At 32.4% G+C, this 12,925-nt stretch overlaps 1 protein-coding gene across 3 annotated transcripts; it reads right to left on the bottom strand.

Moving 5' to 3' along the window:
• Positions 1-314: 314 nt before the first annotated feature.
• LOC123887984 lies at positions 315-6,390 on the bottom strand. Of its 3 annotated transcripts, none has more exons than XM_045936916.1 (7): positions 5,554-6,390; positions 4,690-4,985; positions 4,286-4,353; positions 2,504-4,112; positions 2,247-2,383; positions 1,906-2,080; positions 315-1,484 (listed from the first exon to the last, which is right to left on the bottom strand). In XM_045936916.1, exons 2-7 carry the CDS (start codon positions 4,838-4,840, stop codon positions 892-894), a joined length of 2,733 nt encoding a protein of 910 aa, XP_045792872.1. In that variant the 5' UTR covers positions 4,841-4,985; positions 5,554-6,390; the 3' UTR covers positions 315-891. The 3 variants fall into 3 exon arrangements, with proteins under 3 accessions (XP_045792872.1, XP_045792871.1, XP_045792873.1); XM_045936915.1 differs by having other exon boundaries at positions 5,624-6,388; XM_045936917.1 differs by lacking the exons at positions 4,690-4,985; positions 5,554-6,390 and having other exon boundaries at positions 2,504-4,107; positions 4,286-4,338.
• Positions 6,391-12,925: the final 6,535 nt, after the last annotated feature.

Here is a 12,925-nt window from a genome sequence, read left to right as displayed (position 1 = left end):
TATTAAGGACCGGAGGGAGTATAATATATATGCTTTTTTTTTTGCAAGTGAAATATGGATATAAATGTTTTTTACTCCAAAAATGGGTTTCTCATTCATGGGAATCAATTTTACCCACCCTCTCACGAGAATAAAAATTGATAGAAATTAGAAAGTGAGTCAAATAGATTCATGGGTATTATTTTTAATTTTTTTGAAGCAGGGTATTATTCATTCCTAGGCATATTATTTTTGTTCCTTCCTACTAAACATAAGAATAATAATTTTACCTATTCCATTCCCAGGAATGTTATATTTGTTCTCCACTTCAAAACTATACCAAACTGAAATCCCATTTCATTATTTCCACACACTAAATTACAATAGGTTAACCAAAAAGCAAATATACAAAGTAAGGATGGTGTCAAAACAAAATTATAACACACCAGGTATTATGATCAGCAAATCAAACTTTACAAAATCTACAATCAAACAAACACCTTTTACTCTCAGAAGGTGAAGTATGTCACACCAAATAAAACTGTTTCTCTGTCTGATATCATTGAAAACAAGTATAATTTAGTACCATTGCAAGAAGCAGCTGCAACTGTCTGGCTTCCTTATTGAGTATATCCTCATTCACATCATATTTTCCTGTCAGATATGATTAAAAAAATAGTACCAAAGTCCTTGGGTGTCTTAAAGAGGTCTATGACACCTCATTATTCTTCCTGACCAATTTTTGTTTCTCTGCATGATGTATAATTTTTTTACTTGCCTTCAAATTGAAACACAACATTAACTTTCTACAAGTTAATGCTGCACCTCTGCATGATGTTGTTCCACTGACATGTCATCTACAAGTTAATGTTTGCTCTCTATGTCTTTCAATTCAAATTGAAGCACACAACATTAACTTTCTGTACTTTGATTCACAAAGCTCAATATTGCATCTTCCATCAGCTCTACAAGAATGACATCACCCATTTCAAAACCAACTGTTTCAGCATCGAGTCGAAGGTCCATCCATGTTCCATTTCTTGCCATGTCTTTCCTAACAATTTGTTCCAAAGTATGCGGTGGGGGTAAAGGAAGGACATGCCAACACACTCCTTCCCAGACCTTGAGAATAATCTTCTTCATATTTGGAGTTGGCCTTATACTCGGATTTACAAATGATACCCAAGGTGAAACCCCAAAGTAATTCCAACAAACCTCCATGAGAACCTCGTTGATACAGTCGAATAGGAGCTTCTGTTCGTGGCAAAGCATGTTTGAGAAGAACTCTACCTGATCAAACAAGGAAGGATCTAGTATCTTGTCTGAGGAAAGACATTTCATCAATAGTTGATCTTGTGTCAAGCTAGCGGCGTGGAAGACAGCATTTATGTAGTCATATATCAATTCATTTTCTTCCAGACAAGATTTTCTTCTATGAAATCGATCCAACGATGAACAGTCTTGTTCCTCAAATCGAATTTGTAGTGATTGTATGCATAATTTAACTGAAAACCATGAATGAATGTGTTACCAATTAAAACTAATATCATGAACAAAGATGATGATAAAACATAAACAAAGATTAAAACTATTATGATAAACAAAAAGGGTTAGTTTGTCCTTCAAAAACACTTCATACTTCTGTCTATCAGCAGGGAATAAAGGGACAAGATTCTGAACCTACCAAATTATCTGAAAAATAATTCTAGATCATAAAGTATGAATTAACGAACCCCCACCAACCTACTGATTTGTTTCTTTTCTTTGTTTCGGGTTTAGAGACAGCACTATTGGGAAAAAAAGATTCAAAATCTTTTTTTTAAAAAAAAACTTGGTATCCAGTCCTAGGACCGACTAAAAGATTCAAAATCTTGTTTTAAAATATTATTTTATCTTTTAAGAACATAGCTAGTGCAGGAATTTTACCAGGCTGACATGTGGAGTAGCCAGGGTCATCATCGGAGAACGGTATATCGAGCACAGATACTGGACTTGGTCGACCAGATAAATCTGTACAACTTTCTAGCTCTTCCATTTTCTCAGTGATGGAAGAGTGAGAAGGGGAAGATAGTGGAGATGATTGTTGGTTCTCTTTTAAATCCTGCAAAAGAATCATATGATAGTTTACTTTTAAATGAAATCTTACAGTTAAACTTAAAAAGCTTTGAAAGAAATTTTAAAGGGCCCATCGTAACTGATCATTTATATCCAATTTATGCCCCAAATCAAAGATTTACATAAAAATATAATGTATTGAGTGAAATTACCCCATTCAAACATTCAGAACATATAGCATCAACAGCAATTTTTGAGACATCATGATTTTGGTCCTTCCCTGCAGTACAGCAGTTTGGATCTGAGGAAGATTCCAAAACAATAATATCTTTTGTGAATTCTAAATTACCTGCACAAAAATTAAGAAAGGATAAATGAAAGAATATAGGTAAATGTATCCAAGCACACACAGACCAAAGTTTTATCATAGTGTCTATAATAATTTAAATCATGCACTTCAAACTAGTACCTTCCGCAACTATCTCGTCTCTAACAGGATAACTGATTTCAGCAGTATCAACGTGATCAAGATCATGTGAGAGAGTTGAGTCTGACTCAATTTCTGGTACTTCATTAGATCTTTTGTCACAAACGCTTGATTGGTTCCTTGAATTGTTTGTTTCCTGATAGGGTTGTTCAATATAGGTGTCTTGCTTGGGAGACAAGCTATCCTCATTAACCTCCCAAGTTTTATCTGAAGTGGATAATCTTGCATGTGTAGTCAAAAAATTATGCTCCAAATTCCCTCCAGGACTTCCAAGAGGAGAAAAGTTGTACTCAGGAAGAGATAGTATTCTCCCAAGGGTTTTCGGAATCTGCCTGCTAGAAATGCTTGTGTTATCATCTCCATTATCTACCAGCATCTCAGATAAATGTTTCTTAGCCTCGATGTATAAGTTCGAAACTTTTTCCTTCGAAGAACCACTTTCATTTATACCAGTCTTGGTTCCTTTTACAACATCAAACATAGGTCTTGCAATTTTTTCAATGAAAAAATGATCCTTATTAGGAGATTTCATTCCAGTTTTATCTTTACAAATGGCTTTGCCTCTCGAGTCATTGTTTTGACGTTCAGCAGGGAGTTTGTGGTTTCCATGCTTCTCCTTTCCTATAGCATGTTTTAATTTCCTTTTTATCTCTGTAAGAGAAAAAGGTGAACCAACTCTCACAGAAGGATCTTTGTAATGGACAATATCACGAGAATCAAGCGACGAAACAACATTGTTTTCACTTTCTGAATTTTGCATTTTTGTTGGTGCAGGTTTCAGAATGACAATTCTATTTGGAACCTCAGTTTTCACATTTTTATTTGTTGGAACTTTTGATTGAGACTTTACCTTTTTCCAGAAAAATTTATGATGCTTGCGGTTGACAATATCTCGAGTTTGTTTTAGATTGCCAAGGTCTTGTTCGGAGAAGTTGGAATCAGCAACAGAATTGTATTCTTTTTCACTTCTCCCTTGAGCATTTTCCAACTCCTGAATATATCGCAGTAAGTGGGAATTTGGATCTTGTAGAAGTTTTAGAAACAATTCCTTATCCGAGCTTATAACCTGAAGTGTTTCCATGAGTTCGTGAGAGCAAAGGAATTTTTTATCTTCTACCATATCTTTCCCATTCAATATCATCTGATTCACAAAATCATGAATTGCATCTCTTGCAAGTTCTTCAGAATTGATATTCTTTTGGTTTGATTGAGCAAGAACTTTGCTATCATCGTCATCATGCATCAAGGAACAAGCACGTTCAATTTGACAAAAATCTTCCATAATCTTGTCCAAATCTATATTATCTCTTGATTGTTGATTTGAATGCTGATTATGTGTGACTTCAGATTTCAAAGTTGCACTCAAATCATTGCTGTCCATATCTCGGCTTTTCTTTCGTGATTTTCTTTTTCTTTTGGAATCTGTCTTCAGCGAATCTTCAGACCCTAATTCGGTTCGTGTCGATTCAACAACATTACCTTGATCCTTTATTTCATCCTGGTCAATGAACATCTCTTCTTCTATGAGTTTCTTCACACTAAGCTTGTCAGCATCGGTAGTCACCGTTAGTCTCTTACTCTCTCCTCTGTCCTGAAACATAGATGATACAGTTATATCAACATATGAGACTATGCGTAAATCATAATGTAAGCAAATATCATAATCTAATGTAACCTGTGCTCAATTTTGTTATTTAAACTTCAAATTGTTGGCTGAAAGAAAGAAGTCCAGATTTGGATAAGTATGTGGATGAACAAACTTACCATATTGCCTTGATATTCTTCATCCAAATTGCTCAATGCCTCAAATTTGTTCTTGGTAAGTACAGCACCTGTAGAAACAAAAATAATGAAAATTAAATGATTGTTATGATTATTGCAAAGATAGCATATTATGATGAAATATATTAACTCAAACATTGAGCGATATGCATGCAGACATCAATCATACGACAATTGCTTAAAACAAAACATAGTCCTGAAAAGGATATGCAAAACAACACAAGTATATTCAAGATTTTCCATACCATAATACTTGGCACAAAAACAATTAATTATATATTTAGCATACATTACAGACATTCCTTGTACATATAGACATGACAAGTGCAAAGTTGACAAATTATTTGGAAGTAAAAAGTCAGACATTAATCTCATTAAAACATTACCAAGAGCATGCTTGTTGTTGTGCCTCTTATCAGCAATCAACTTCCGAGTAAAGCGAGCATGGCGAAAATCAAACATACTAATAAATCCCCACATACAACCTGACTGATCTTTCTCATACTGCACAGGGAATCTTTGAGACCTCTTTGTCATATTGAAATGATTGGATTTGGCACAGTTGACTTCCTTCTTTTGAATCTTTTCTCTTTTCCCTTTCCTTGGGATGTTAATAAGGTTATCTTGGCTTTTTGTTGTTTATGTTCATACAAAACTCCTCAGTGGTACAATATTTTATAACCTGATGGATGGAAAAATACATTCAATAAACAAATGCCTTTAATAATAGTCATAAAAATGCTCCAAAATCATAGTTTGTGAACAAACACCCTAACAAGAAGGGACAAATAATGCAGACCAAACTAATCTTTTCATGCTAACAAGTTTTTTAAAATCAACCTAGTTAGTCACATGATTAAAGGATATTGGCTCAATAACATGCTCAATTTGTACTTAAATATAGGCAAAAAAGTACATGTATCTGGTACTCCCTCCATCTCAAAATATAAGCAAAAATTAGTCAACAAAAGCTGATGTATTTGGTGTAAAATTTAGACCAAATACATTAACTTTTATTGACTCATTTTTGCTTATATTCTCGGATGGAAAGAGTACATATTTGGATTGGACCAAATAGTGCTTATAATTTAAGTCTGGAGTAGTATAATAGTTTGGTCATCTGAATCATCAAAGCCTCAGGGCACAAAAAATTGGGTTAGAAAATGGAGGATGAAGAAACTAAATCAAGTGGTTAGTAACAAGGCATGTAAGGTAAGACTGAAAAAATTGTGACAACTAAAACTAAGTACCTTATTGTTAAAGGACCTATTTTTTTTGTGTCAAAGAGTACAAGGTATGTAGGTTGATGAGTCCACTTACAAAGCATTTAGGAATTCCAATTTCAGTCCCTAAGTTTCACAACTGAGTGAAGATATCAAAGGATTCCTTTGAAGGGAAAATATCAAGATTCAATGTTTTTTTCCCTTCATGCACAGACATTAATTAACTCAAGTTTCAAAGAGAAAGCTGAAAATTTCAATTATTCACTCTTCTCATAAAAGAAAAGTACAATTGAGACAACTTGCAACAGATTTACAGCTCACAAAAAGTGAATGATTAAAAACTTAATGAAAAAGTTTGATAAAAAAAAAAAAAAAAACTGAATGATTTCTGCATAACAGAATGGATGTATGCAATCTCAGTGAACCATCAAATCCCAATTAGCAACAAAATAATACTACAACTTTATGGTGAAATTTTTGTATACACCCTTGTGAATGAAATTGACCACACATAAAAACAAAATGGATGACTAAAATCTTCCCTCAGTTTCAGCAAAACCCAGATAAGAAAATAAAAAAATGCATAGGGAAACAGAAACACTGTGTTCTGTTTCTCAAAGAAGAGTGAAGCTGCAGCAAAGAAAATGAAGGCTTTTTTCAACAGGGTATCTTTTTGACAGCGAAAAAGTGAAGAAAAATGGAAACTTGCACCGACCCACCATTGTATTTTGATGGTGGCTGCTATTAAAGTCTTGGAGAAAAGTGAAAGCAAAAAAGTAGAGAGAGAGAGAGAGAGAGAGAGAGAGAGAGAGAGAGAAGGTGTTGCTGTTGAAGACAAGTTTGGTATTGTTGAGGGACAGACAGAAGAAGAAGAAAAGGGCACTAACACTAAAGTATCTACGTATGCATGTGGGTCCACATAACATAAGAGAGATTTTGTATTCAATTCTGAAGGTGATGTGATTGTAAATTTGTAACCGGGGTAAAATGTTTATTACATGCATAAATTTTTACTTTATTTATACATACATTGCAATTGCAATGCACCATAAAAACTAACAAAAATAAACGATTCGTTAGTTGCTTCGGTGTTGATTAAAATATGGGTTAGTTCAAATGAGTTATGGGCAGCCCGAGTCCGAATAAATTATAATAAAAAAAATAAAAAATAAACATGAGTATAATTTGTGAAAAGAAATTGTCCTGTTTGTTGTGTAGCAATATAAATTTCGTTCAATTTGTCAAAAAATTATTGATACCGTATATTTATGTATTTTTTTTGCAAGAAATCTTGCTAAACTACAAATTTTTTTTTTTTAAAAAAAAACAAAAAACAATTTTTTGCCATTTTTTATTGAAAAAACAAAAAAAAAATATGGGCTAGCCTGAAAGCCCGAAGCCCATATAGAGTCGGACCATACTTTTCAGACCCATTTTTCATTCAGGCTTTTTGGGCCGGCCCGATGTAGCCCGAAGCCCACCCGGGCAGTTCAGAAATTGGTCAAGCGGCCCGTTTTGACAGCTCTGCCGTAAGCATAAATCAATTAGTAGGGACATTGCATGTAATATGTAGAGATTGGGATTCGAACCATGATGCTCCCAGTTATTCACATTTAAAAAGTGAATTTCTAATCACTAAACTACTAAAAAAAATTGTATAAGATTAAGAGTAGGGATGTCAATAGGACGAAGATTAAACGGAGAGTACTTTACCACTCTTTTGTTAGATAATAATAAAATATGAGCTTATGTTATGAGCCCTTTAAGCTTTTAGGTTTACTATATATATATTTTCTTGTGATTTCATTATGTCAAGTCATCTTTTATATTATAAGCTTGTATACACAAGCAAACCCTAAACCCTAATTTGTTTTTCTTGTTTTCCCTCCATTTTATCTTGCAATTTTTATTAAAAATAATACAATTTTGTCTTGACTAGGATTTGAACCCGCAACCCTTTAGTGCAAGGCAATATTTTCAACCACTATGGCAAGTATACCAATTGTGATTAAAATTATGTGCAATAATTGATAAGCAAAATCAATTTTAAAAGTATATTATATCAAAATTATTGTTGACTATATTATTCATCACAAAATATTTTTATGTCTTTCCTGATCAATGATTTTTTTTCTACCGGATCATAAATTTAGAAAATAATTATCATGTGAGATTTGGAAAGTTATTATCACGTGTAATTTGGAAAGTTATTATCAAACTTAATTCTGCTAAATCAATTTTTTTTGCAATACAACCAAACACAACCATAGTCATGTCACTAATCACATTCATTATTTTGATTTTAACATTGCAGATTTAATATTAACCGATGATCAATTGATACAATATGCACTAGCAGACCAATTGTGATTTAAATTATGTCCACAAAGTGTTAAGCTCCATCAACTTTCATAGGAAATATTTCATACGACAATTAAGCACCATCAATTTTCATTGCACAATTTAAACAATTAAAAACCGATAATCTCTTATATTATAAGCTTGCTAACATAAGCTAACCCTAAACCTAATTTTTTTTTCCCTCTCATTTTCTCTTTCTTTTTATTGCAGCTTTATATAAAAAAAATACAGATTTGTCATCGAACCTGCATCCCTTACTTACAATAACACCTTTCAACCGCTAAAACATGTGCTTCAATTATGAAAGAATTTAGGAATCCTAATATGTTAACTCTGTTTTCAATAAATTTGAACGACAAAATTAATCACAATTTTTATTTATTTATGGATATCTACTTAAGTTTTTGTTCTTGATCATGTTTTTAATTTTTTTTTAACCTTTAATTATCATCAATTTTTTAACCTTTAGTTATCAGCAATTTTTTTAATAAGTAAACAAAACGATGGGGGTCCAAAATTATTTAAAAAATAAATAAAATATAAAATAAGCACATAAAACAAATATAGAATAATTAGTCCATGAAATTCCCTATACTACTCTTATTGAAAATGCTCTTAGAATTTTTATATTTTATTTTTTATTGTTACATATTACACCTAATTAGACTCATGCACCGCATGGGTCAAAGTTCTAGTTGTAGTGTAATCCTAATAAAACCCTAGTAGCCTTTTTTGTCTTTGTATCTTTGATTCTAACATGGTATCAGAGCATGGTTCGATCCTCTCGAACTCTTTGTTGATTCCGCTGTGTAAGTTCCCAAATATTTGGGAATATAATATAGTAGTTTTGTATGTTCTTGAGTTTGTGGATTTTACGTTCATTTTTATGTGTGCAAATCGTTGCTGTCAAAATTCAGTTCCGTCTTTCGCTAATTTTGTGGGTGTTTGAGAAAAGTTTTGTGTGACTTGGTTCTGTTCGGTTTTAGAGAGCATACATTGGTGAACATTGATTTGATGAGATGTGTGTTCAATTTGGATTATTGGAACCGTGGAAGCATTATTGGTTTATTCTCCATTTGGTTTGATTTCAAGTCATTAGAAAAGACATTTCTTGTGGTCATTAGTTGAGTTATAGAATTTGTTGGCAGCCATATTGTTTAAGTCTTTAAGATTATTGGATTGGAAGGCAATTGTGGCAGCAGGTGATTAATTTGATTTTGGTTAGTAGTTATTTTGGTGGTTTGTGAAGCAAAATTTCATGGTGTTTCTTTTGGATAATTTGATGAGTCAAAATAGTGCTCACAATGTGTTTGTGAAAAATTCTCATTGAAGGCAAATTTGAATTTGTGCCCACCACTCTTCTCTTTGGTTTATTCTTTTTTGGTTGATCCTCTCTTTGTTGGTATGTTGGTTTCTCTTCTTTGATCGTTCTTCTTTGGTTTGGATTGATTCCTCTTTAATTGGTTGCTTCTTATGTTTGATTGATTTCCTCCTGTTAATTCTTCCGTTGGATTGTTTCTCCCTATTGATTCTTTCGTTGGATTGTTTCTCCCTATCGATTCTTCTGATTAATTGCACTTCTCCCTATTGATTCTTCTGATTGCATTTCTCCCTGTTGGTTTCTTCTATCTGGTTGATTTTCTCCCTATTGGTTCATTCTGTTTGATTGCTTCTCCCAGTTCATCTCTGTTCATTCCTTTTGTTTGATTGTCTCTCTCTGGTTGATTCTTCTCTATTGGTTTTGATTTGGTTCTTCCTTCTGTTGATTCGGTTTGGCTTGATTTAAGTTGGATGTGTTCAATTGGTTCGGTTTCAGCTGAGTTGGATTGTATATTGGATTGGTTTTATTGAATTGGTTTGAATTAGTTCTCCCCTTGATGGTTTCTCTTTTGGTTGCTAGTTGATGTTCTCCACTGGTCGTGATATATAGTTAGTTTAGTTTATTTGATGGGATAATTTTGTAACAAACTTAAAGCTTAGTATAAGCTTTAGCTTGAGGCGTATTATTAAGATAAAATGTTTTGAGTTTATATTATTAAGTATGTTTTTCGTTTTGTTTGACAAACTCTCGATGCTTCTTGTTGTTGCATCGTGAGTTTGAGGGTAGGTGTTAGATAATAATAAAATATGGGCTTATGTTATCGGGTCCTTTAAGCTTTTAGGTTAGTATAGTCCATTAAGTTCTACTATATATATTTTATTGTAACTTTCATTATGTCAAGCCATTGTAATGTAATCCTAATAAAACCCTAGTAGCCCTTTTTGTCTTCTCTACTTTGTATCTTTGATTCTAACATCTTTGTCCCACCATCTAAAATGTTATCCATCACCATCTTTATTTACCGCTTTGGGGAGTATTCTTCATTCATCATTATCTCTGTGGATCTGCACAGTTTCTGCGGAGATCAATCAACCTTAAAAAGTATCAAATTTGTATTTTTGTTTGTCAGGTAATTTGTATTATTTTCAATCCAACTAGTTGTACCAATAGTAAAGTTTAATTATAAATCAAATAAAAAATAAATAAAATATTATTGTGAGTCTTGTGATAGTAATAAACATCATATATAAACAAATGTATATACATATTGTGTGAAAATATAATTAAAAAGAATTTATAAAGTACTTAATATACATTATTAAAATGTTATTTTAATAAAGTTTTCGGAGAAGTAGTCTCCACGGGGTGGGGGATAAAATGTTGTCCCCAACCCCAAACCTCTCTCGGGGGGACTTTCTCTTCAATCTCCATTTCCCGAGGGGAAAAATTCCCCAAATTTGAGTTCTCAAATGAGGCAATCCCCTCGAAGATTCATATTTACAGATGAAATTGACATCCCTACTTTCAAGTATCTACCTGGAAATTTGGTTAGATGTATGAATAAAGGATTCAGATTCGTTATAGTAAAAAATACATGAAGTTAATGAAGTCAATATTTTTAATGTCGTATGATCAAGATTAGACAACTTATATTTCAATTTTTAATTTTATATTAAATAAAAAAATGAAAGTTGTTTTAAGATATGAACCGTCTGATATTGATCGAACGGTTCAGAGATAATGACTGGAACCAACAAAAATATTTTGGATGAGCCGCTAAAAAAAATTATAATATATAAATTAAATACAAAATTATATTTTCACAAAAAAAATATAACTCGTATAAAGCACAAAGGACTCTATTTGGCAATACCAAATTTTGATCTTATGACTTATAAGCTCATATTGAAAAGAAAAAAACCTACTTAGTAACTTTTTTTTTTCTTTTCTTGAGCATATAGTTTATTAATTATACTAGCTTATAATTTATTTTGATACGCTAATTGAATTAGCTTATAACTTATTTTTTTTATTCCAAATTTACACATATTATCTTATTTGAAAAAATTAAATATTAATCAAACATTTTTTTTAAAGTCATTTCATATTTACATGCTAGTTGGGGCTATGCCCTTTTTCCCATTTAAAAAAATATTTATATGCTATAGTTCAATTGCTAATTTTATCCAAAAAATTCAATCAGCTATCCGCTATTTTTTTCCAAACAAAGCCAAAGTTGACTGCATACCTTAAAATAATACTATACGTATATCAAGTGAATTGAAATCATTAATAATAAAGTATGAACTAATACTTGAACTAATATGTGTAACAAGTGACTTACAATCCATCAATAATAAACTAGTATAAACTAATATTTACATTAATATTTATACTAATATGTATACCGAATGACATAATTTTTTTTATAAGACGAAGAGCATCTAGAAAGCAGGTTTCGCCCCCACCTTTGACGAATCAAAATCTTATTAAGAATCCAAGCAACCCATAACCAATCGAAAGCAATATCGAGGATGATCAGTCAATGAGTCTGAGCACTACGAGCACAAGAATTACAACAATAAAAACCAGCGAACCCATTAGCGCAACGATCGACTACTACTGTCACCACTAAGTATCTAAGAACCTAGCCTTTCAAGCAATATCAGGGCGAGTTAGGTCTAATGAATCCAGCTCATGGGAAGCTTCCAACAAAACAACGCATAGAGACTCCATCATGAAAAATGATTTTGAGAACGACGAATGAATCCGACCGTCAACACGGAAACACACGAACCAACTGCTCACGACAACATCGACAACCACAAAACCAACACCAATAACATGACATCAACGACGGTTATAAAATCTCAATCAAAATCACAAATCAGATCCGAGAGACACAACACGCCAAGCGTCATGAACTAGAAATTTGAGAAGAAAACAGAGACTATCGTTGACGGCAGATGCCGACGGTTGACAACCCACATGGGGTTTACTACCCCTAGTTGGGGTTGAAAGGTGGTGCTGCCGTGAGGGTCACTCAGACCATTGGAGACCATATGTCTACATCAGAACTTCCTGAGAAAAGGTAAACACTAGTAGACGGCGGTGAAAAGTTCTAGAGAAAGGAAAGTGTGGCGGCGCATAAAGGTTAAGAGAGAGAAACTGAATGACTTAAAATCATTAACAATATACTTAAATTAATATTCTATCTATAAGAAATTATTTTTTAAGGCTAGGTTGAGTCTCCGGTGTTATAAGAAGCCAATAATTTACACCCTTTACAACAAATACTCCATATTTTTTAGAGAACAATAATTATCATGAAAAACTAAACTAGCTAGTAAGTCAATTTTCTTATTAAGTTTTTCATCATTTTACACATTTAAAATTCACATTTTACTTTAGTGGATCCAAAGCTGTAAAGCTCATTAAGAAAAGGTTCAAAGTTGAAAATGATCCGTGAACAATCTAATTGGAATTTTTTTCTTTAGTAAGTCAAAAGTCAATTTTTTTAATTTTTTTTTAAAATAAAAAAATTGGAAAATTGCTTTTTAGGCAGAAGAGTCATTTTCATCTAATTGTATGATTATAAAATCGATAATTAATTGTACTAGATCAAATATGATTTGATAAAAAAAATCAAATATGACATATTTATTTGACTGTTTAATTAGCACGCTGCACGCCATTGTATGTATGTAGTCTAAGTGT

The sequence above is a fragment of the Trifolium pratense genome, linkage group LG6 (genome assembly GCF_020283565.1).
Source record: "Trifolium pratense cultivar HEN17-A07 linkage group LG6, ARS_RC_1.1, whole genome shotgun sequence".
NCBI classification, from domain to species: domain Eukaryota; kingdom Viridiplantae; phylum Streptophyta; class Magnoliopsida; order Fabales; family Fabaceae; genus Trifolium; species Trifolium pratense.
Note: the sequence above shows the minus strand (reverse complement) of the source record. Positions and strands in the feature narration are given on the sequence as shown.